The sequence below is a fragment of the Amblyraja radiata genome, chromosome 11 (genome assembly GCF_010909765.2).
Source record: "Amblyraja radiata isolate CabotCenter1 chromosome 11, sAmbRad1.1.pri, whole genome shotgun sequence".
Taxonomy (NCBI): domain Eukaryota; kingdom Metazoa; phylum Chordata; class Chondrichthyes; order Rajiformes; family Rajidae; genus Amblyraja; species Amblyraja radiata.
The window spans coordinates 27,523,143-27,549,890 of NC_045966.1; the positions used below are offsets into that span (position 1 = coordinate 27,523,143).

Sequence of the window (26,748 nt, forward strand, 5' to 3'; positions counted from 1 at the left end):
GCACCTGCAGTTCCTAGGCTCTACTACTTGTACACCTGAAAATTTTCTCAGTCACCAATTTGAAATATCAGCTATGGCTCCCCATCACATATGCTGCCTGACCTGCTTAGCATTTTCAGCTTCTATATCCGAATTACACAACTCTGGATGCAAGAACGCAATTTAAGTTCAATAAGGGTCCCAAGCATCACAGGGCTGATCTGAGCTCTGTGGAACTACAATCCATGCAGTGGCATGTTAGAACAGTGCAACTCGCCCATCCGGAGGAGCAATCACAGGTCTGTACTCTACAGCCAGATCAAATCTGAATTTACTTGATGTAAAACAAGAGCCATGATAAGTAGTGAGTTTGTTCTGAGAAGCTTTCCTCTTCCATTGGAAATTTTTAACCACCCTTCTCCATCTTACAAAACATACTTCATATTTAATTGTTTTCTTCAATGTGTGTTCAGATAAATATCTCCCAAAAGAGGTTAATTACATTTTAAGAAAATTAATAAGAAGTCACTATCAGTGAAAAGGCAGAAAGGGGAATTTCATTGAACAGTAATCGTCCGGATACTAATACAAAAATTTCAGAATCGGAGTTAAGACAAATATGTATGTGCATTATATATGGCAATGAGAGTGTTATTATGGATTAGAAGAACAGCCCAAAAGATACTTTGAAGTCCTTAGAGAATGAAACAGGAAATTACAGATTGAGTCTTCAGTTTAACATGGTAACAATAATGGGGAGGAAAATGTTCAGAGCAGTTTATTTGTAGCTTGAAAGGAGTTACTGGAAAAGTTGCAGACAGTAGTAGAGGTATTAATGTTAAGTAACAGACAAGAGGCAAAGAGTCAGCAATGAATCACATAACAAACATCTTTACCACTGCCGCACACAGAAGTACAAAAGAGTAGAGGAGCCACACCATCCTCCTTTTCCACAAGAATTTCTTCATTCAAGAGCAATGAGAATATGGAACACACTGCAAGATGAAAAGGCTGAAACAGAGAGCAATGTCATATTTAAGGATTGTCCTGATGCATACAAGAAAAATGCAAGTAGAGTCATACTGGCAAGACAGCAAGGGGCAAGTATGATGGGAGCAGCTGCAAACACCAACTGGGTCAAGAGGCTTATTCCTATTCTATGTCGTTTTAAACAGCCACTTCTTCTGAAGTGGATATTGCTAGAGATTTGTGAATAGAAAGGCAGCTGTAATCTGAACAAAGAAATTTGTACATTTGCATCCAACTAAATTTCTGTTTTTTCCCGCTTCATTTTTATCTTGGGTTGACGTCTCCAGAATTTAACTTCTATACCAGATAACAGAGGGACCAGAAAAACTGGCAAATGGAAAATTGTTTTTTTTTTGTTCATCCCAATGAATTGTTCTACAACATATTACCTGTTGATTTCTTTGCAATAATCTCAAAGAATCTTAGATCCTGAGATGTCTTTTCTATCAAAGAAACAAGGAGCTATACACTTGAATCTGTGCTCAAAATAATAGCATTCAATTATTAAACAGTAAAATTCGTTTTCTTATCTCCTGAATAATTTAGAATTACACAAAAACAAAACAATGATCACACGTGAAAGTGTGACATTAACTACCTAGCCAAACAATATCCACCTCCCATCGTACCAATCACACGAGAGATGGCAAATACTCCGTACAGGACAGAGAGTCAAAGAGTATCTCATCCCTCATTAAATAGAAACAAAGAGCTGGTGTAATTCAGCAGATCAGACAGCATCTCTGGAGAAAAGGAGTATGTAATGTTTCAGATTTAGACCCATCTTCAGACCGAGTCTGGGGAAAGGGAAACAAGAGATATAGACAGTGATGTAGAGAGAGAGAGAGAACAAATGAAAGATATGCAAAAAATACGCAAAAAGGGTCTCTATCCAAAACATCACCTATTTCTTATCTCCAGAGATGCTGTCTGACCCATTGAGTTACTTCAGCTTTTTGTGCCTATCTTCAGTTTAAACTACCATCTGCAATTTCTTCCTACACATCCTTCATTATGCTGTTGCACACATTAAAATAGTCCCTTGTGATGAGCTAATATCAAAGGTACTTGAAAATCATTAATAGCGTGCACCTAGCAGAGAAAGACATACAAAATATGCAGACATTACAAAATACCAACTGCTGTTTTAACCACAATTTGAAGTGGTTGAAATTAAAAACATTTAAAAAAACGACTTCTGCAGTAACACTGCTAACAAACTATACATTTTGATAGTGAAATAGTGGTAATGATCGTCAGGTACAAAGATCAAAAGTGAACAACCATGTAGATTTTACAGACATTCAACAGGAAATATCACATTTCACACACGATTAAGATTGTTTGTTTTAGCTCAAAGAAAATTGAAGGAAAATGAAACCACCACAGCTTTGGAAACAAAGTAAAAATCAGTAGCTAAATTATCTAGTTTCAGTGCATGGTTCTTCAAATGTAAAAACTGCAACAGGAAATCCAAACCAACGTTACTCAAGGGTTATGCATGCTATCTACGTTTTGACCTTAGCCAGTCAGAAATAACACGTGAGATCAAGAAACCAAAAAGTGATTTGAAATGCCAAACATAGCAAAAGGTTCTGAATAATCGGCACTCATAATCATTCAGACACTCTGAAAACTAGGCTCATTATGATCATGATTCAAGAACATTTGTATGCAAACTTACTGAGAAGATTTTCACTTGATAACATACTCTATTGTATTTTATTTACTTTTTACCTCTTTCTTCTTGGCTTTCATTTGTTCTACGAATTTGGCATATTCCACCTCCTGCTCAGCTTTAATTCGTTTGGCCTCATCACGCAGTCTGTTTGTGTGCTCTTGTTCCATTTTCTCAATTTGTTGTTTCTGTTGCCTTTCAAGATTCTCCAACTCTGTGTCAAAGAACTTTTTCTTTGCCTAGAGGAAATTGTTTGAATGTATTCATTATTAAAAGTTATTTATCCCAGCCAACACTATTAAAGAGCTAATAACCTTAATACATCTCCAAATTATTTCTGAGGAAACAAGAACAAAGATGTACAGTGGACTTTAACATTGCTCTAAAAATACACTGGTTAGAAAGTGATTTCTAAAAATATCAAGCTGTGATAAAACATGGTACCCTAATTTTCTTGGTAATTTTGTAAACACTTGCTTAAATGTCACGACAGCAAATTTCTGCTACCTTCTCTTCACTTATCCTCAGTGGTATAGCGGTAGAGTTGCGGCCTTACAGTGCCAGAGACCCGGGTTGATCCTGACTACCGGTGCTGTCTGTACGGAGTTTGTATGTTCTCCCCGTGATCACGTGGGCTTTCCCTGGGTGCTCCGGTTTCCTCCCACACTTCAAAGACGTTCAGGTTTGTAGGATAATTGGCCTCAGTGTAAACTGTACATTCTCCCCAGTTTGTAGGATAGGATGCAAGGAGATCACCGGTCTGCACTGACTAAGTGGCTGAAAGGCCTGTACTGTGCTGTATCTGTAACCAAAACCAAATTCACTTTGCACCAAAAAGCATTTACTGATGAGGTGCAAACTGAAAGCCACACTTTCGCACCCAACTCTTTAGACCGCTCATGAAAATGACTGCTATAAGTCACACAGCGAGAGGGGCATTTTTATCAATAGACCAATGTAATTTGAGCTTCATCACATATCACAAATTGATTAAAGAGAAAAAGGCAAATCATACATTCATCTCTTGGTCAAATCGACGAATCATTTGTTCCCGCTGCTGCTGCAGTTTCAAATTAAGTTGCGTTCGAGCTCGATGTTCCTCCTTCTGCAGTAAGCGCAATTCTCGCAGTTCCTGTCTCCTATGGATTTAAAACAAGAATTCAAAGCTCATGATGTACTGCAGATTATCAACCTTAAGCATAAACTTATGGTAATTTGTATATCACTGTATCTTAAATGGTACACGGGACAATAAAAGACCTTTGAAACCTTTGAATATACCAAATGTAACAAAAATTCCTCACCACAAAATCAATCACACCATTTTTAATGCATAACATGTGTAAATAGCTGACTTAAACTTGGACAAACTACGTTAATGACCCATAGTCATTTCTGCAGCTTCCATTGTAAAGCCAGTAAAAAGTAATTAAATGTTCCAAGTAGATTATGAAGCTATCAAAATCTATTCATTTAAATAGAGGGCAGCACAGTGGCTCAGTGGTAGAGTTGCTGCCTTACAGCACCAGAGACCTAGGTTTGATACTGCTGCAGGTGCTGTCTGTACAGAATTTGCATGTTCCCCTTGTGACCGTATGGGTTTTCTCAGGGTGCTCCAGTTTCATCCCACACTCCAAAGGCGTACAGGTTTGTAGGTTAATTGGCTTCTGTAGATTGTCCTTGGTGTGCAGGATAGCGCTAGCATATCCTAGTGATTGCTGTTCGGTGCAGACTCGATGGGCCGAAGTACTTTAGAGATACAGCGGGTACAGATACACGCTGCATCTCTAAAGTCAATAGATTCAATGCTTTTAGGTTTAAATAAAATGTCCACGTGCCTTAGGAATCGCATTTCTTCTGTTTTCTTCTCATCTTCACCAATTATCTTTGATGTCGTAACACTTACTTCCACTCCATCTACAACAAACCTTCTAGTTCGCTTCAGAGTTTTGTTGTTTGCTTTATTATCCTATACAAACAAGCATACAATCACAATGATTACTTTGAAAGTGCACTAAGTGATTCATACCTAATTATTCTATTGCATTCTATACTTGGTATATGATCTTTTTTTTTTGCCTTGTGCCAAACAGGATTTAAAGCTCATTTTGCACCACAAAGATTCTTCTTAATGGAGTCTTCTATCCTGTTCAAATGCCAGAAGGTACATTTAGCCATGGATTAATACCTTTTGCACTGTTAGAGTTGCATATTTTAATGTCACGAATCATAAAAATGCTGTCATGCTAATAATGCATATAAAAAAATGTTATTTATATTGCTGGATGTCAATGGAAACAGTAATCAAATGAGTAGTGATCTTATTACTTTAACCAAAGGGCACAAAACAAGTAATTGACTTAGCTAATAGGATTTAGTCTAGTAATGTCACAAGGTCATAAGTGATAGTACAGGTGCACAACCTTTTATCCGAAAGCCTTGGGACCAGACACATTTCGGATATCGGACATTTTCGGGTTTCGGAATGGAAGATTTTTAGCGTAGATTAGGTAGGTAGCGCTGGCCGCTTGGAAAGTCTGTAGCGGCTGCCTCCTCCCGCGGAGACCGCGGAATCATTGTAAATCATTGCTTAAATGTTAGTCAGTTAGTTTGGAGGGATTTTATGTGGTGGGGGTGAAGGGGGGAACTTTAATTCTTAGTCCCCTGCCTGGTCAGAGAGGCGGGGAGCGGGCAATGCCTTTCCGGGTCGCCGTGCAGTACTGTGCCGCGGCTCCCACGTCACAGAGCTGGGGCTGCGGGTGTCCGGCCGCGCTGGATTTGGATTTGTAGCGCCGCGCAGCCAGGGGTAGAGTTCGCCGTGGTCGGAGCTACAACCGGCGCCGCCCGTGGCTGGACCACCGCAGCCCGGACTGCTGTGGGCCGCTGACTCCCAACATCGTGGAGCTGCGGTGGTCCGGCCACGGGCGGCGCCGGTTGTAGCTCCGACCACGGCGAACTCTACCCCTGGCTGCGCGGCGCTACAAATCCAAATCCAGCGCAGCCGGCCACAGCCCCAGCTCCACGATGTTGGGAGCCGCGGCACAGCGGTCCGGAGCTTACTGCACGGCGACCCGGTAAGGCATTGCCCGCTCCCCGCTTCTCCGACCAGGTAGGGGACGAAGAATTAAAGTTCCCCCCAAAAGCCCACCAAACTAACTGACTAACATTTAAGCAATGATTTACAATGATTCCTACCCTCCCGCGCAATATACACTCACCCAATATACTCTCACCTTCTCTTTTATGAATGGGGATTTAGTTCCCCTTTGTTGGAGGACCGACCGGAGGTTCCGCTGTCACCTCTGCGGGCCGCCCTCGGTGAACGTTTTCAAGGACCTTTCTTCAAGGACCGAAAAAATGTCCGCTATTCGGAGGTTTTCGTTATTTGGATCTTCGGATAAAAGGTTGTGCACCTGTAGCAGAATTGGGCCATTCGGCCTATCAAGTCTACTTCACCATTCAATCATGGCTGATCTATCTCTCACTCCTAACCCCATTCTCCTGCCTTATCCCCATAATCCCAGACACCCCTGTGCTGGTAGTTCAATATTTTCCCATGGCTATCAAACTGACTGTTCCCAGTATAGTTGGTATTGGTTTATAATTGTCACATGTACTGAGATCCAGTGAAAAAATGTGCGTGCATGCTTGCCAATCAAGTCATACAATACAACTAAGCCATCAAGCAAGTACAACAGGTAGTGCAAAAAGAAAAATATCAGAACGCAGAATATAATGTCAGTGTTTCAGCATTATATTAGTTAGAGAAAAAGCACAGAGTACAATAGTTGCAATGTGTTCCTTGGAATACTGAATAGAAGTGGGGTTGACATCTTTCCATGCATCTAAGTTACCCACAAATGGCAATAATTGCATTTCACATGGGAGAAAAATAATTTGCAACTACAGAATAGATAATGATAATAAACCAATTCCTCAATTTCAAAGCAATAGAGTTGAACAAGATTCTGGCATTGATCTGTTCAGGCCATGTGACATTATAATAACAGGTTTTCTGAAAAAAGTTATTCAAAATTGAATTGGACTGGAACTTTGCAATCCAACAAAAAAAAGATAAAATGTCTGCCAAGACAAAGGCAAATACCAATTTTCATTTAATTTAAAGTAGTCAAAATGCTTTAAATTGTTTCCGCGTGTATTTAGAAACATGTTCCATTGGGCACAAATGTTCAATCAGAATGACAACTGAGGCTTGGCAAATTTGGGGATTGGGTTTAACAAAGGATAGCATAACTGGCCACTTGCACACAAACAGGCCATATTTGCCCAGGACCATGCAAATGAACTAGAAGCCAGCTTCACAACAGAAAATCACACCCAGGAACTTTTTCGAAAAAAAACAAAAAAAAAACTGCATTTGCAGGACACATTTGGCCGGTGATCTCAGGGCACTGAAACATCTGGCCGATGCAAATGCCGAAAGTAGAAATGCAAACCATTAACTGAATACTCCTGATGAAGGTGGAACTGGAAGATAGCCATGGAATTTTAAATTATGTTCTATTAATTCAGGAATAAAATCAGAAATTGCAAGAAACTGAGCTGGTCAATCAGCATCCAAAGAGTCAGCAGTTTGACATCAATGTAGATGTGGGGGTTTTCCAGTATCCTGTGTGCTCTTTGACCAAGTAACCCAAGTAAGAACTTATTTCCAACAAGCAGTAAGTGTAAGGGTTTTATTTTTAAAGTGCCTAACTTCATGTCACCTAATCCGCACTTCATGCTAATAAAACTTAATTCCCAAGAAATTACAAATATCAAAATTTCTTACCCGTATGGATATAGAACCAGTCTCCTTGTTTAAAGACAGTTCACCTGAAAGAGAAATATTCAAGTCTATGCTGTCAGAAGCAGACATACTACCAGAATACGAATCTCTCTTTGAATTTCCATCAGGAGTGTCTCCCACCCCATTGGGAGTTGATGAATCTGGAGGCAGAGTCGCTTGATTATCAGATTCATTCTGTTCATTCTTTGAAACAGTGGTATCCTCAGGGATCATCTTATCTGTAGGTTTGACATGCTCAGAATTGACTGCCAAACTCAGTTGCTTGTGTTCAGTGGATTCCTTTCCTAATACCTTTGTTTCTGAAACCTGTTCAGCAGTATTTATACTTCCCATTTTCCCCTCATTAATTTGCTGGTCCATTTTAGATGCGTCTTTGGTAGATGGACCGTTCTTTCCATCGTCTGTACCAGAGTCAGAGCTGATGGTCTTCACCGAGTTCTCACTTTCTGCTTTGTCACTATCACCGCTGCATATGCCCTCGTCCAATTGTCCTTCATTGGATTTATCAGGTTTTCCAACTTTCTGAGAATCAGCACCATTAACGTCTGAAGACACTGAGTTCTTGGCAAGGTTTTCAGCTTCCAGACTAATTTGGCTCAATTCAGAAGGACCACGTGCATGACCTGGAAGGGGCTGAAGAACAACATCTTAATTCAGTTATGCATCAAAGCTTTAGCTATTTATTGCTAGATTATGAAATTAACTTCACTGTATTTGGTTATAAGAACAACGTAATTTCAATAAAATCTCATGATTTATTGGCAATAGATGGTCTGTACAAACAGTTATTCCTCTATGAATGTATACATTAAAACAAAGCATTCCTATATTTCCTGATGAACGTTCAGCAGTTTAAGTCACATTCACATCACAATACAATAAGAGAACTTAACATGCAGGCAACTAAAATATCTCACAAACAGGATAAAAATCATAAAAAGCTTTGACAAAGGTCCGATTTGGAGTATAGCGTGTAGTTCTGGTTGCCCATTACAGGAAGGATGTAACAGCTTGAGTGGGTGCAGAGTCAGGGGCCTGTCCCACTTGGGCGACATTTTAGGCGACAGCCTGAAAAGAGGGTGTCGCGTCGTGGCACATGTAGTGACGCATGGTGTCTCCCTGCTGCCCCAGGATTTTGGAATGTTCGAAATCCTCGCGCGACATCTGCATGTCTTTTGTCATGCGCCCTTTCGCATGTTGACGTACGGGTGATGCATGGTCATTGCCTATGCTAATTTATTGTGCGTCAACATGCATCACTATGCGACAACGATGTGTCGCGATGTTGCCCCAGATGACACAACCCGTCGTGTCTTGCTGTATCGTGTCGCGGGTGGACATACATTGACGGCGCTCGACGGCTGTGATGTCACAGGTGCTGTTCTATGCTGTCGCATGCTGTCCTATGGAGACGCATGCCTCTCCTATGGTGACGCAGAGTGTCGTACCTTGACATGGCTGTGTCATACTAATTGACGGTTTTTAGGCGACATCGGGCGTCAGTCACTGACGACCGTCGTCACCCATAAAATCACAAAGTGGGACATGCCCTAAAGTTTACCAGAATGGTATAAATTTGCATCTGTATTTCCTTTCATTACCTTTTACCAGAATAATGCCTGGATTAGGGAGTATTAGCAACAGAGCAAAGTTGGACAGACTGGGATTGCTTCTCTCTGGAACACTGGAGGTTGCGGGGAGACTTGGAAGAAGTATATGAAATAATGAGGCATAGATAGGGTAGACCGAACCTTTTTACCCAGGATGGGAAATAAAACATATCAGTGGGCATAGCTTTAAGGTGAGAGGGGAAATTTTAAAGGAGATGTGCAGGACAGGTTTTATTTTTGATAGAGATTGGCGAGTGCTTGGAATGTGCTGCCAGGGGTAGTAGTTGTGGTAGATACAATTGTGCCACTTAAGGGACCTTTGGATAGGCATATGGATATGCAGGGAGAGGCAGATAAGAGTTGGTTTTGGTATCATGTTTAGCATAAATTGTGGGCTGAAGGGCCTGTCTTGTGCTGCACTGTTCTATTTGTTCTTTGGCTAATATTTTTTTTAAAGCACGGCCTTCTCCCCAAAATCCACAAAACTGACTGTTCTGGCAGACCCATTGTTTCTGCTTGTTCGTGTCCTACCAAACTTATTTCCACATACCTCGACCATCCAGTCCCCCCTGGCTAAATCCCTCCCTACCTATGTTCAAGACACCTCACACGCTCTTCGTCTACTCATGGACTTCCGTTTTCAAGGCCCGCCGTTCCCTCATCTTCACCATGGATGTCCAGTCACTCTACACTTCCATCCCCCACCAGGGGGGTCTTAAACCATCCGTTTCTTCCCCGAACGCAAAACCAACCAATCCCTGTCTTCTAATACTCTCCTCCGCATAGCGGAGCTGGTACTTACCCATAACAACGTTTCGTTTGACTCCTCCCATTTCCTCCAAATACAAGGCGCAGCAATGGGCATGCGCATGGGTCCTAGCTATGCCTGCTCTTTGTAGGGTACGTTGGACAATCTTTATTCGAGGCGTACCAGGGCCCCATCCCCAAACTCTACCTCTGCTACATCGACGACTGCATTGGTGCTACCTCCTGCACCCACACACAACTCACTGACTTCATCCATTTCACCACTAACTTTCATCCGGCACTCAAATACACATGGACCATTTCCGACATTTCCCTAGCATTTCTTGAACTCACTTTCTCCATCGCAGGGTGATAGACTACTGACCGACATCCACTATAAACCCACTGACTCCCATGGCAATCTGGACTACACTTCTTCCCACCCTGCTTCCTAAAAGGACTCCATCCCTACTCCCAATTTCTCCGTCTACGCCACATCATGTAACCATGTTACCAACAATTATCCAATTTATTAATATAGCTGACAAACGAGTAATAAACACTAATATAGTGGACCGACATACGTTCCTGGTGGCACACCACATCATAGGTTTTGAATCTGAATAACAATCCTCTTGTAAATAAGCTCTTTCTAAGCTTCCCCCAATCTAGTTCAGTCAATAAACCACTCATTCAAGCACTGGAACAACTAAACTTTATTTTTAGAAAGCACAACAAATCCCCCTATACGATACCTAAACCACTGCAGGCTCAATCCTTGTATCTGCCTGGCCAAGCCAGGAGACTTTGCTCCTGTTTTAGTGTTTTTAATGTCTTTTATTGTTTTTACTCTCTTTTTTAGTGTTTTTATTGTCTTGTAATAATTTTTGTTCATGATTAGTCATGTACAGCACTTTGTTGCAACAGTGGTTGTTTTTAAAGTGCTCTATAAATAAAGTTATTATTATTATTATTTAGCCTCGTGCAAGCAGAAACACCGCAAAAGGACTCGCAGTCCCAAGCGCTCTTCCAGAAGATCGACAACGGACCTCGTGGGGGCTGACTTTTATAGGTCCCCGAACCTTGAGGGGCCGAACTACAGAGGGGTGGTATATTTACAATCCAATCAAGTATAACAAATTACAATAATACATTACTGACAGGTACACAGGCCAATTACAGAATCTTCTTATATTGTTGCAGGTGAAGCTTCCAGAAGAGGCTAACAGAATCTTGAGAAATGCAACATTTACCCTGGGATTCAAACAAACCAGACAGTGCTGAACATTTAAACCAATCACCACTTAACAGGGTAACTGTCTCGCAACATTATTTACAATATATGCAAGGCTCTTGCAGAGATCCAATTAACCTTATGCATTTTACATTTCCCCGAATGTAGAAATCTCATCCATCTGTCAACTGACAATGCAACACTGATCTGGGCCACAGACTTGCTGGCACCATTCAGAAGCTTGCCCCATTTCTACAGAGCACACCAGACTTGACCAAAATAGCCTAGCAATAGGGTGGTTGCACGAAAGGTCACTGGGTCATAGGGCTCGACGCACGGAGCCACTAAATCCAACTGGAAGACATCCGTCACTTCCGTTATATGTTATTAATGCTAGAAACGCGTACTTCCCTACCTGTTAAAAACCGCCAAAATGTTGAATTTTTGCACTGAAAAAAATTGTGGGAGTCGGGGTAAGTGTGAGAGCCGTGTACCCAACTTTAGAATTCCAAACGTGAAGCGAAACGAAGGTATAGAGAAGCGAGAACTGAAGGGACTACAGCAGCTAAACATTGAAAATATGGGGAATTATCGCGTTTGCTCACTGCATTTCATCAAGTAAAGCATTAATTGTGTTTTTTCTTGATTCCTTTGGCATCTAAAAATTCTCAGAAGTGATAAATCTGGCTGTAAATTTTTCTTCAGATGTGTTTTCATTTTGTATATAAAAACCCACGAGAACCATGGGCGATTAAAAAAAAATTACAACCAGATTTATCACTTCTGAAACTTTTTAGATGCCAAAGGAATCAAGAAAAAACACAAATAATGCCTTACTTGATGAAATGCAGTGAGCAAACAGCCAATGTTCGCCAAGCACTCTGGATGTTGTTGTCCCTTAAGCTCTCGCTTCTATCTGCTGTCATTTCTCCTCACTTTTGGAATTCTGAAGTAGGCTAAATGTCTCACACGCTTATCCCAATTTCCATAATTATTTACAGCGCAAAAATTGACAATTTCAGCGGGTGTTAACGGGCCCGCTACGCTGGAAACAATGGTAAGTGCCTACCTGCAGTACATCGCGTGTAATCCATTTGGAGTAGCGTAGCAACAGTACGGGTCATGGGTCGTGACCCGACTGCCGTGAAACCTCCCTATACACAAGTCCTTAAAGTTTGGGTACTATGGCTGGTCGGTTTCAGCCAGGATTAACACTCTTCCATGATTTACAGAATCTACTTTTGTCAGTCGTTTTTAAACACGAGGTTAAAATAAAGTTACGAAAGTATACGCATATTTTGTTTTCAGGTAAAGGCAGTGATTTTCAACCATAGTCAAGGTACGGTTTTATTCACATCATTACATTCCAATAAAGGGCTTCAGACCAAAGTACTATAACTTAGTCCTGGCCCAGTCTTGAAAAACACATTTAAAAAGTAAACTTTGTTACAGTATTGTACTTACCGATAAAAGTTCTGATGAGTCGTCATCTTCTGCTTCCTCTCTATTGTCTTCTATTTCCTCCATCACTTCAGCCTTTGCTTCTGCCACTAATTCCCTGAGTGGCTTATTACTATTGACACCACTCACAAAAGGGTGCTGTTAAAACAACAGGTTGAATTGATAGTTACCAACATAAACAGAGATGTAAAAAAACTGCAATAAACTAGTACCCAATCTGGATTGCATTTTTCACTTTGATATGCATTAAATATATTCAGATTTTTTTCCTTTTGAGAAAGATGGCTTAAAGAGCCCCAAAAGAACATTACAGGTAATTAGTGTCAGCAAGATCACAGCAGGGAAAATAATCCATTCACACATTTAGAATAAATGAGGCAGGTGATTACTATCAACACCATTCAATCTCATAAAAATAACCTATGGAGAAGGATTAGGAATGGCACTACTCACTGGATTTAAGGAGACAAACAAAATTATGCAGGCAGTTATTGTTGCAGAAAGGTTGGGGCTTGTCTATAGCTACAATGTACATTTTATTCTTGCGGTGGAATGAGAATCTTCATTATATAGAGAATGTAACATTTTTGCAGTTCTCCATTTTAAGGCTTGTGAATGACTAGAGTATGCTCAAGCTGAGATCAATACTCCCTCATACACCAAGGGAACTAGAAAATATGAGAACACAGAATCAAAAGTAGGACAAGTTTCATGCCTTTTTTTCCCTTGCATTCTTATTCATATTGATTCCTGGTGGATTTCAGTTGGTTCGAAATCCATAAGTTTCAGAAAATTGCTGCCCTGAGCTAAAACAGCAGGTTCAGTGTTCTAGGTTGGTGCAGAATGGACAACTAGGAGCCCATGAAGTCCTCCCATAGCACTAATGCTGTGAATTTATTGTACGGTATAAAGTTGGCCGTGGATGGACTTAATTAGAATCGGTGAACAAACAAATATTTCTACAATTTCATCCTACTCTCCCCTGAACATACATAATTTGAACATACATAAAAAGCAACAGCACTAAATATTTTTCGACACTTCAAAATAAAAACCTCAGCAGCGTAATTTCCTCAGAAAAATACAGCCACTTCCATGTTGATAGGTTACAATTAAAACTGAACCTTTCTAAGCTTGTATTTTACTTTGCCTTCTACATAGCTCAAAAGCTCTTTTAAAAAAAAAAAGCTTACCTTGGATTTTCAGTGTGAAGACATTTTGCCCTATTGTATTATTAGTATAACACATTTTGCCATATTGTTATTGTAAAATGTCACAAAGATATAAAATACTTGGGGGCCGGTTTTTGCTAGCACATATTTGAAACAATATGTAGCATGTTAATTTTGTGTTTAATTAATTAATTTAATGGCGAAGTACAAATTCAACACCTGCTTTCATTTATCAGAGTACCAATGGCAAGGCCAACATTTATTATTCTTCTTAACTGTTCTCACTGTGGTGGTGATGATTTCTTGATGCAGTATTTCTAGAGATCGTATTACCAGTACTGTTGGGTAGGAAGTTCAAAGATTTATGCCCAGTAAAGATGGACAGTGATATTTCCATTAGCAAATATTCTTACTTTTGACCTGGTGATTAACCTTTAGAGCAAGGTCCAAACCCAGCCAGTGCAGCGTTATCCCATTAATCCTGAACAAGTACGGTTTTAGCAAAGCACTTACACTCACTAAAATTGTGCCTTGATTAGATTTTTTAGTTTAGTTTAGAGATACAGTGCAGAAATAGGCCCTTCGGCCCACCGAGTCCACACTGATCCCAGCTCATTAACACTATCCTACACACAATTGTGTACCTGTACGTCTTGAGTGTGGGAGGAAACCGAAGATCTCAGAGGGTACCGAAAACCCACGTGGTCATGGGGTTGAACGTACAAACTCCGTAAAGACAGCCCCCCTAATCGGGATCGAACCCGGGTCTCTGGAACTGAAAACACTGTAAGGCAGCAACACTACTGCTGCGCCACCATGGCACCCTATGTCAAGGGCTTTCACTGCTACCTTGCCTATTAAATTCAGTTATTTAGACCATGTTTGAATCGAGTTTGTGGCATGACCTGGAGCTAAATGGTTCTGCAAACTCCAGATTTAACATCAGCAACTAAGTGATTATTGACTAAATGCAGTTTGTTCTCAGCGTCAATTAGAACCTGTATCGCTTCATCAACACTCAAAGGCAATTAAAGTAATAAAAATTAACACGCAGAATTAAAAAAAATTAGAAATTAACAAATCGAATATGAAACAAAAATAATAATAAAAATAAGGCAATACTAAATTAAAGATTGCTTCTGCATTACTTGATTATATGCAGCGTGACAGGAACTTAAAACCTCGGACACAATCTTTATTCTTACATCAAATTTTTCTTGGATTTGGACAAATTTTTCCTTTAAGGATGTCTCCTTCTGCTACTGATTATCTTTCCCAAATCCATTGACACACCCCAGGACAGCAAAAGACCGGATCAATATCCATTAGATCGAATAGCGAGAGGGGTACCTAAAGTTTTAATCCAATCTCAACATTCTTCCTTTAAAGTCAGCATGGTAACCTCATTCATTCATATATAGCAAGTACGGAGGAACTACAGTTACACATATTCAACAAATCAAATAGAAAATGGCGCTAAAAACAATTCATTTGGTAAATCAATCATCCAAATGTCAAATTCTCACCTGTAATAACAGTGCAGCACTTAGACGGGTATCTGGATTCTTATCCAATGCTTTCTTGAGAAAATCTTTAAAATCTGTAGACCTGCAGAGATTAGAACACCCAGATGCTTAAAAGTTACAATTTTGCGATAAAATGCATGGCTTACATCTGTCTGGAACTAAATGAAGTGCTGAAAATGGTATTCAACAGTTCCAATTTACAACTGAGCTTACATCAAAAAGGCAACAAGTTGTCATCCAACATCCTTTTCCACCTTCATGTCAAAATTAGGAGCATAAAACACTGGGTACAGTTGAACACTATCCAGGGCTGTGAATTTTACATCAAATCCTGGACCTGGACTCAATCACCACCTTCATTATCACCAATGTATTTTACTTACAGGATCCCTGCAGTATATCATCAAATTTTGTTCACAATTCACCCAGGCTGCTTTTTAATTACTTGAACGGCATCTCCCCATTACAAAATGTACAATCAAAAAATGTCAGCATCAATGATATTAGTGGATACTAGCATGGATAGAAGGTTGGCTGAATGGCAGAAGAGTTGGAATAAAGGAGCTTTTTTAAAATTAGTTGCCAATGACTAGCAGTGTTCCGCAAGGGTCTGTGCTGGGCCCGATGCTCTTCACGTCGAATATTAATGATTCATATGAGGGAATTGAAGGCTTTGTGGCCAAGTTTGCAGATGACACGAAGATAGGTGGAGGGACAGGTAGTGTAGAGAAAGCAGGGACTGCAGAAGAACAGATAGGTTGGGGGAGGTGGCAAAGAAGTGCTGATGGAATACAGTGTCGCAAAGTGTGGGGTCATGCATTTTGGTAGTAGGAATAAAGGCATAGACTAGTTTCTATGTATGCCTTCTAGGGAGAGGATTCAGAAGTCGGAGGTGCAAAGAGACTTGGGAATGATGGTGTACTCACTGCAATTTAGAAGGAGCAGGGGGACATCACTGAAAAATACCAAACAGCAAAAGACCTGGACAGAGTGGATGTGAAGAAGATATTTCCATTGGTGGGAGAGTCTCCAGGACAAGAGGGCACAGCCTCAAAATAAAAGGACATACCTTTAGAAAGATCTTAAAGAACTTATTTAGACACAGGGTGGAGGTCGTCATTTGGGTATTTTTAAGGAGATTGACAAATTCTTGATAGGTAAGTGTCAGGGATTATTTGGAAAAGGCAGGAAAATGGGGTTGAGATGGAAAGATAGATCAGCCATGATTAAATGGCAGAGTAGACTCGATGGGCCGAATGGCCTAATTCTGCTTCTATGACTTAATGACATGGCTGGGTCTAGTTCCATTCAAAAATCACAGATCTTTCTGGCCTTGGTACATTCATCACTGCTCAAAATAATTACATTCATAACTAGCAAACCTGCAGATGTTCAAAAGCCCCAAAGCAATAAAAATGTCTCATGAGCAAACAAAACCTCTTCATTCTGCTAGCATCATCCACATTCCAAGGGCAACGCAAAGCAACTCTAGCAAGCCATTTATGAAGCATAACATTGCAATTTAAATGATTGCTGAACATGTGCTTGTGACTGATCTCCACCATTGCTTTGGTCAGCAGGGCACATGACAGACAGAGCCTCCAAACCTACTTACTAGGAAATAAAAAAGCAGAGCTAGTGTGTGATTAATTTGGGAACATAACCAGCTAACCAAGTTCAACTTAGATACTGGTTAGTTAAGATATCACCACATCCTGAGATTCTGATCACAAACAGTGCCACAGCTGGTGATTAGTTTAAAATGCTGGATCACATAAACCGTACAATTCTTTTTTAGTAAAAATGACTTTACGTGGAAAAGCATTTACTTGCTGAATTATGCAAATCGGCTTGCTATGGGAATTTCATCATATTTCCAGACACCTGCAGTGAACCAGACTGCTCTATTATTTGATATAACGTGCAGAATGCTACAAGCTTGTGCACGTTTTCCCCCCTAAATCTCTCGCTCACACACACAATGCTGCCGTTGAACAGCTGCCATCCCCATTTCCATTTCTATTTTGGCTGCACAAAAACCCATCACCAGCTTTATGCCTGGTTCCCTAGTAACAGGAGTCAGCTATTCAGCTCCTAAAATCATGTTCCGCCCTTCGATGAAGCATAATTCAACTCTTGCCGCTAGCTTTAGCTCTCAGTGACCAAGAAGCTGGGTGTCTGATTTAGAATTAACTGATCCAAGATTCACTGCCATTTGATGAAACAGTTTCTGAACTTCTGGCAGTCTTTCAATGCAGAAAGACCTCCTAATTTCTCAATTTTGAAAAACCATATCCTATTCTTAGTCTGGTTAATAAACAGCAACAATTGTTCTCCATGTTACGCCATCAGTTAATAACTGGAAAATTTAGACCAAATTACCCAATAACCCATATAGTACCATTGATAATAATCCAAGTTTTGTTATTTCTCATTATTTATCCGCATAGTTCCAGATTTCTCTTACACAAATCTTTGCTGCACTCACTCAAAGGGTCTGGTGTGGTGCACAGAAACACACTTAAACTTGGACGTGTTTGCAAGAATTTTTAATAGCCATAGCATATCCTTTACCCTAAATGCTTGCCCCCTTGGAATATAGACCAGCATTCTGTTACTGTTTTGATTATTTTCTCAACTTGCTTTTCTATGATTCAAGTCATTCATAAATAGACCAAACAGCTGCCATCACAACCCAAACCATTGCAGATTATCTGCATTTGCATCTTGCCTAACCATTGGTACCTAACCGTTCACCCCTTTCTGCAACCTTCGCTCGACCAGTGATTAACCTGGTCTGTAATTTGCCTTCAATTTCTGAAGATTCAACCTGATCAACAGTTTAGAAACTTTCTGGATAATCAAGTAGCAAGTAAAGACATCCTCCTGATCACTTTTATTTATTTTCTTTTTCCCATGTTCATTTTCAACACCTGGGCATCCAATATTCAACGCCCATCCCCAATTGACCTTGTGAAAGTACTGATGATCGCATTCATGAACTGTCACAGTCCATCTGGTGAAGGTACGTGCATAACGTTGGACTTGGGCTCAGTGATGGAGGACTGGCAAAATATTTCCAGAGCATGATGTGCAATTTGGAGAGGAATCTGCAGACGAGCTAATGTCATTTTTGAAAAAAATCAGTAATATTCACCATTTACTCATCATGAATGAGATACTTATCAAAATAGTTTTTGGCAAATAAAAAATTCTATCCAAGACCACCTGCTACTTGGTGATGGGTCAGAGAGCTTGCCTGTGTTTTCAACCTCTTCCCACTAACCCACTGCCCCTTCCCTAGTGTGAAGTGGATAAAGATTTTCTGTAACATGTTGAAATTATTTCTTCACTTCCCTGGGGAGATGACTGCACAGAGAGACTCTTGCAGAAACTGAGAGGGGAGAAGATTTGCCCAATAGAGGTTGAATTCTTAACAGTATCATATTAAATCAAAGTGATGAGAGCCACCCAAATATATAATTATGAATCCTGGGCTCATAGAAAATAAATACAGCTCATTCCCTCCTCTAAAAAAAAAAAGTAGATTTGTGTCCTTCAGTACACATTGGAAGTCCAATAACACTACTTTCACAAATTATTTGAGTAAACCGAGCCTTTGACACCATTTCAAAAATGTCCTTTCACAAAGCAGTGATATCGTCTTTCACACTTGATTAAATTTAAACTGGATTAAAATTGTACATGACAGCTGGGTTACAGAGAGGACCTCAGACAACAGTTGCTTAGAAGACATACCAGTTTCATTTTCTGAGAGACTCATTAGATGCATGTTTTATTCAGAGCTTAAATGTTAATGTTTTCAACATCCTGATTATAATTTTATTAATCAAGAGCCAAGTCAAATGAGTTTTAAGAATTTAAGATCAAGATTTCTGATGATATGTAAACTTCACTGCTGCACAGGTTAAGTTTGTCTGGAAAATAGTTTGGAAAATCCCAAAGTAGAACAAGAATCATTAGTACGATGCTAACCATTCATTAGGTTTGTCATTCAACTTGGCAAGCACAGCAACATTGAACATACATGTGATTAATATGTCTTTCCTCTTAAACATCTTTTAGTTTGAGCATTGTGGGCTCAGCGATTCTTAAAGGACTAAACTGGACCAAAACATCTGCCACAGATACAGTGTTGGAAATATCGTTGAGAAGTTTGAAAAATCAGCAGCACTTTTCAGTAGCAAATATTTCATGAGGCATTAGGCTGTTTGTTGATACAGCGTGGAAACAGGCCCTTCAGCCCAATTTGCCCATGCCAAGCAAAATGCCCAACCTGCTCTGATTTGGCCCTTGTCTTAATAATGTCTTAATATTGGGCAGCACACTGGTGATAGAGATTCTTATACTTCTACAGAATGAGAACCTGAAGGTATGTGCAGCTATAAAGTGAAAAGAGGTTGAAATTCCCACCAGAAAACTATTACCTGGTAAGAGAACATCAACAAGTCATAATAATTTTTAAAAAATAGTTTTTCAGGGTTTACCTCAGCTTAGCATTAAAAAAAAAATTTGGGAAACCTTCAATCAACAATTCTGATGTACATGTGAATGGCAGAAAAGAAATGCAAATTTTCATTTGCCAAAACAAGTTACAGAACTCTACAATAATTAAGTCATTACCATTTGGATGGACTTTCCAGTGTTGGGGGATCTCCCTTTGCGATTTTTAACAAAACCCTCATTGGATTTAACTCATGATGTGGTGGCTCGATCTGAGCCATTTCAATCAAGGTTATACCCAAGGACCAGATGTCAGATTTATAATCATATGGAGTATCCTTCATAGTCTCACACATCACCACTTCCGGAGCCATCCTAAAAAAACAAAGAAAATTTATCATTAGTATTTCATTGTTCCAGTGCAGATGATAAATAAATATTATTGGCACTATATATAGTTAAATATAATTGATCATTTAGAGAATTTGTCGTAATCTTTATTGATGAATAAAGTCATTAAAAAAAATACAAGCAGAATCAAACGAGAATGAAACTTGAGTTAAGTACACATCCACCGCTGATTTTCCAGAAAGTTTTCCTTAATCTGCTCAAAATTACAAGAGGGCATTTGAAATCCCCCAAAAAATGCGGCGCTAGGCCGGTAAGGCAACTGTTCTAGACCTCATCGGGACTTCAGCGCCGTTCAGCGGGTCGAATTTGTCTCTCCGGCCCAGTTGGTGCTGGCTGATCCATTCCCATAGCCAATTGGCAGGTTGAATTTGCCGCCTATGGCCAGGGCTATGGGACCACAGCACAGCCGGAGCCGGCAGATCAGTTCTCATAGGATATTTCCACAGCTGACTGTGGGCTGGTATCATGGTCAATAAGCAAAATAAAAAATGTATAATTTGAGTTCATTTTCATGTTGCTAATGAATAATTTGAAATCTGAACTCCTGTCCTTGGAAACTTGAATATGTTCTAACCTCTCCTAGGATATATTACATAACAATGGATGAAAGTAGAATAGAATGACATTTGTTCAGACAGTTCATGTGTAGGTTTTGATGGATTCATTGATTGTTTTTCATCAATGTGATAAAATAGCCTCGGGCATTTTATTTGTCAATCATTGCAGCCTTTAAAATGTGTAGGAAGGAAGGAAAGATGCTGATTTTTACCGATGAAAGACACAAAATACTGGAATAGCTCAGCGGGTCTTGCTGCATCTCTGGAGGAAAGGAATAGGTGGCATTAAGGGTTGGTACCCTTCGTCAGAGGGTTCCGACCCAAAACATCACCAATTTGTTTTCTCCAGAGATGCTGCCTGACCCACAAAGTTACTCCAGCATTTTGTGTCTATCTTCAGGCTTTAACATAGTTGGGCACAGGGAGACCAGAAAGTAGATGTTAGATATCTAAAAAAAAGTGGTAAAAACCAAGTCAAAAACTTTCATGAAGAATTCCTAAACAATAACTAAAAATGTACTGTGCTCTGGAAAATCAACCAGGAAAATGGAGAACAAAATGACTTTCCCCCCATTTTATCACAGTGCATCGAACCAAAAACAAAACTTTTTCCAAAGTAGAAACAGATTTCAATTTGTTATAAAAAAAAAGCCTTCCATTGTATGCGAGTATTTACAGAGCAGCAAGAAAATAATAATCAAAAGAAAATGAAATTCCATATAAAGTTACCAAATCATAATAAACTGACCATAACGTGGGAACAATGTTTATAACCAAGGAAATTGTTTGTTTACCAATAAGGTGTTCCAATGAATGTTTCTCTCTTTTGCAAAGTTCTTGTATTTTTCGCTGAAACACCAAAATCCGCTGTGAAAAGAGCAGAATTAAAGTTATAACAACTATACTTTAAGAGATTTGACAAAAATTCCAGAGTTTCAATTCAATTCCATGAGGGTTTAAACTAAACTAATATATTATCCAAATAGCAGAAACAAACTTGTAAAATTACTCTTGTGCTCAGACAACTGTCAATTTGTTCATTTGTCTTTGGACACAAAGCTATGCACCACAGGAGTACCAGTGCTAAATATCAAAGGTTCACATTTCCAGTAGTAAGCTTTTAACATAATATTGGATAATAAGACGGCGAAGTCAGATGCCAAACCATTGTCCATTCTGGTCAAGCCATGCTGAAGCAGGTCTCCAGGGGTGCTGCAAGAATTACAACATTCTATGGCCAGTGGATATCACAGGCTATATTTATGATGAACTATTAAAATGGCATACAGGTACATGATGCACACTATTATATTTCACAACTATGACCAAGATACTCTCTACATTAATACATTAAATAAACAGAGGACCAGGAACCAAATGCTACATCCACAATTTAAATCCCAAATGTTCATAGAAACAAGATCACATGGCATGACTCAATCTAATAGTATTTTCCCCATGTTTACTAATGATATCCAGTGCTTAATCACCATTTCTCTCTAGCCCTCCTATGTCTCTAAATTATATGGTCTGGTCAAAATTCCATCTTTGATCCCTCACCATAATGTTTCACCCACAATCACCAACTCCATTCAACTCCTTGGAAACTGTCTAAAGCTGTATCTGATTGCTCACAACCATGATAAGATGCTTAACTCTGGCATAAGCTTCATGACATATCCATGGCAACACCAAGCCTTCCATTTCCATCTCAATATCAACATCCTCTACCTCAGCTGACAACTCAATCAAGTCTGTTTCTTCTCAATCAAACTGGGTCATTTGAATCAGCCTCCTTCTATATGTGTTTTGCAAATCTGAGATGTAAACCTCTGCTGCCAATGTCTTGCATTGCACCAGACCATCGCCCTTGTGCCTGTTGACCAAGATAAGCTCCCAGATAAACAGGGGCACATTCTCAAAATAATTACGTATTTTCAAATCTTTTCATGATCTTGCACCTCCCTATCTCTCACATAAAACTTCATCAGTCAGTCAGTCAGTCAGGTCTCAGTCCTGGCTTGATGATCTACTTCAAACCCGCTCTCCATTGCAGCCATAGATCAGCTGCCGAACATGCCAAGCCCAGGAAATTCATCCCTAGTTCTGGTTCAATAGTTTTACAATAGATTAAATCCTGTTAATGGCTGTTGCTCCTCCGGGCCACGCAATAAGGGAGACGAGCAGCAACCTCGAGATCCTGGGGAGGTGAGGAGGGAGAGTGGGGGGGGGGGGGGGCAATTGAGGGAGCGGAGGTAGAGGGGGGAAAGTGAGGGAGGTGAGCGTGGGGGATTGAGGGAGGGGAAAGTGGGGGAGGTGAGTAGGGAGAGTGGGGGAGAGGGAATGGAGGGAGAGGCGGGTAGTGGGGAGGTATGGAGTGGGGATAGAGGGAGAGGGGAGTAGGGGAGGTGAGGATAGTGTTGGGGATAGGGGGAGGTGGGGAGTGAAATAGTGGCGTAGGAGAGGGGGGGGAGGATGAGGAGTTATGGAGGGAGGGAGTGACTGAGGGTAGGGAAAAGGAGAGATAAGGGAGGGATTGGGGAGGGGAGGAGGTGAGGAGAAGAAGAGGGAGGGTGAAGAGGAAGGGGAGAGTGTGCTGGGGATGAGGGGAAAATGAGCCACGCCTGCGCAGTTGGGAGCCATGGGTGAGTGATGGAATATTGCTTTGGGGGAATGGGTTGTGTTGGGGGAGCAGGCCTCCCATGTGACAGGGACCCAACAGGTCCCACTTTGTCTCATCTTCCCTTAAAACTTTAGCCTTTTTCACAACTGTTTGCTACTGAAGCATTTTACAACAGATTGAAAGTCAAAGTCATAGTCAAATTTATTCGTCACATGCACCCAAAGGTGCAGTGAAATAAATTTGCCAGCAGCGATACACTTAAAAAGAACACACAATACACAATAGAATTTAACACAATCATCCACCACAGCATTCTTCACTGTGGTTGAAGGCAACAAAGTTTGGCCAGTCCTCCTCCTTTGTTCACCCGTGGTTGGGGCCATAAACCCTCTGTAGTCACCACTACGGACGGCCCGATGTACAGGCCCTCTCATCGGGATGATCAAAACTCCGACGTCGGGACGGTCGAACACACTTCACAGCTTGGAGTACCCGAATCGGCACTTTCCTACTGGTGACCGTGGATTCAGGATGTTATAGGCTGCAGACTGGAGGTCGGAGCTCTTCTCCGACGATCCCCGGTGAGGGATCCCAGGATCTCCGAAAGCGAGTCCACGCCACGCCCACAACTAGAAGCTCCGCAGACCACAACCCCATGATGCCAAAGTCACCAGGCCAGCAATTGTGACTTAGGAGTCAAACGTGAAGTTATACAACTCCTCCTATTTCCTCCAAATACAAGGCGTAGCTATGGGCACACACATGGGTCCCTGCTATGCCTGCCTCTTTGTCGGTTACGTCGAGCAATCCTTGTTCAATACGTACCAGGGCCCCATCCCCGACCTCTGCTACATCGACGACTGCTTTGGTGCCACCTCCTGCACCCGCACACAACTGACTGACTTCATCCACATCACCACTAACTTCCATCCGGCACTCAAATACACCTGGGCCATTTCCGACACTTCCCTACCATTCCTTGACCTCACTATCTCCATTTCAGGTGATAGACTTCTGACCGACATCCACTATAAACTCACTGACTCCCGTGACTATCTGGACTACATTTCTTCCCACCCTGCTTCCTGTAAGGACTCCATCCCCTACTCCCAATTCCTCCGTCTACGCCGCATCTGCTCCCAGGATGAGGCGTTCCACACCAGGGCATCTGAAATGTCCTAATTCTTCAGGGAACGGGGGTTCCCCTCCTCCACCATAGATGAGGCTCTCACCAGGGTCTCTTCCATACCCCGCAACACTGCTCTCTCTCCCCATCCCCCCCACTCGCAACAAGGGCAGAGTCGCCCTAGTCCTCACCTTTCACCCCACCAGCTGTCACATACAACAAGTAATCCTCCATCAGTTTTGTCACCTCCAACGTGACCCCACCACTCGCCACATCTTCCCATCTCCCCCCATGTCTGCTTCCGCAAAGACCGCTCCCTCCATAACTCCCTTGTCAATTCTTCCCTTCCCTCCCGTTCCACCCCCTTCCCGGGCACTTTCCCTTGCAACCGCAAGAGATGCAACACTTGTCCCTTTACCTCCCCCCTCGACTCCATTCAAGGACACAGGTGCGACAGAGGTTTACCTGCATCTCCTCCAACCTCATCTATTGCAACCGCTGCTCTAGATGTCAGCAGATCTATAGCGGTGAGACCAAGCGGAGGTTGGGCGATCGTTACGCCAAACACCTCCGCTCGGTCCGCAATAACCAACCTGGCCTCCCGGTGGCTCAGCAACTCCCCCTCCCACTCCATATCCGACCTCTCTGTCCTGGGTCCATGGCCAGAGCGAGTAACACCGGAAATTGGAGGAACAGCACCTCATATTCCGCTTGGGGAGTCTGCATCCTGGGGGCATGAACATTGAATTCTCCCAATTTTGTTAGTCCTTGCTGTCTCCTCCCCTTCCTCAGCCCTCCTGCTGTCTCCTCCCATCCCCCAGCCTTCGGGCTCCTCCTCCTTTTTCCTTTCTTCTCCCCGCCACCCCACCCCCCATCAGTCTGAAGAAGGGGTTCGGCCTGAAACGTTGCCTATTTCCTTCGCTCCATAGATGCTGCTGCACCCGCTGAGTTTCTCCAGCTTTTTTGTGTACCTATGATCAGCCAAGTGTTTGGCAATGATTTGCATATTTCTTTACCAGTGAGCACAAATAAGATTTATATATTTTTTCCAAACATAATAAATACAGCAGGAAAAACAGTTAAAAAGGTTAAATAAGTTGCTGATAAATTGCAAGAAATTTATCCAAAGACGTACAGGTTTGTAGATTAATTGGCTTTCTACAAATGTAAAATGTCACCAGTGTGTGTAGGATAGTGTTATTGTATGGGGATCGCTGGCCGGCACGGACTCGGTGGGCCAAAGGGCCCGTTTCCATGCTGTATCACCAAACTAAAAATGTCAAAATCATAGAACAAAATAGCATGCAGTGCTTCTGTATGTGTGCTGACTTGACTCTGGTCTCTCATGCTGCGCGTGTTGCAAGGCTGCACATTCATCTTCCACCGGAGTTCTGTACTTTCGCCCTGAAACTATCTTCTCTTACATGGCCTCCTTTTAATTTCACACCTATACACTCAGACTGATCCACATCTCGTTCCTGCATCTCCCGACTGCCACAACCATCCTCTAAACCTCTCCACAATCTGCTTCTAACTTCTCAGCTTCAAGAACATCTTCGCATTTCACTAGATGATCTTGGCCAATTTTTTTGTTGTCGTATCTCTGGAGGATTTTGCAACTGGCCGTCACGTATACCCATTTAACATTAAATGTAAAACTTGAAAAAGGTAAAATCATGTCTTAAAGGTTGCTTCCTAAAGAAACAAAATTATAATTTTGAACACTTGGCATTGGCGTTCTCACCTTGAATAGAAAATCAGTGTAGCAAGATCCTTCCTCTTTACTTGCTTTAAATTCCGATCTCAATCAGTAACATTTAAGTGGGGGATACAGATTTCTCCTAAATTATACCTGGATGGATTTCGGTTCAAATAATATTTAGCTCATGTGCAAATTAATTATCATTACCACGAGGTTTAAATTCCCTTTCATTTACAATTAGTGTTTTAAAATAAAACGTCTTGCCAATTAATTTGGAGATTTGAACCCCAGCAGATGGCTTGTAATATAAAAATAGAGCTGGTCATGTGCACTTGAGGCTCAGTTGCCGAGTTCACGGCAGGGACAGAGGGAAGTTGGGTGGTGCTGTTTTTACACTTTTGGTAACTGCAAAAGTCTCATGTTATCAATTCAACTTTGAGAGCGTAAAGCTGGCAAAAATGTAACCAAACGTGAAACAGTTTACATTAACCTTTTTTTTAAAAAACTCACCAATAAAGCATTGATTTAAAATAAAAAAAACTTCCTCAAAGTATGTTAAAAGGTAGAAATATTTATCCAATGCATTCATTTCAGTTGGCAAGTTAACTTCAAACACGAT

At 41.1% G+C, this 26,748-nt stretch overlaps 1 protein-coding gene across 2 annotated transcripts in view; it reads right to left on the reverse strand.

The window, feature by feature from the left end:
• stk10 (serine/threonine kinase 10) overlaps positions 1-26,748 on the reverse strand; it is a 101,128-nt gene that overhangs the window by 26,251 nt on the left and 48,129 nt on the right. For both annotated transcript variants that reach the window (XM_033029591.1, XM_033029590.1), the window contains exons 5-12: positions 21,473-21,545; positions 19,891-20,085; positions 15,247-15,328; positions 12,552-12,686; positions 7,479-8,129; positions 4,525-4,655; positions 3,702-3,825; positions 2,746-2,925 (exon numbers count right to left, since the gene is read on the reverse strand). In XM_033029591.1, coding sequence (XP_032885482.1) covers positions 2,746-2,925; positions 3,702-3,825; positions 4,525-4,655; positions 7,479-8,129; positions 12,552-12,686; positions 15,247-15,328; positions 19,891-20,085; positions 21,473-21,545 — 1,571 coding nt within the window. The remainder of the gene's footprint in view (positions 1-2,745; positions 2,926-3,701; positions 3,826-4,524; positions 4,656-7,478; positions 8,130-12,551; positions 12,687-15,246; positions 15,329-19,890; positions 20,086-21,472; positions 21,546-26,748) is intronic.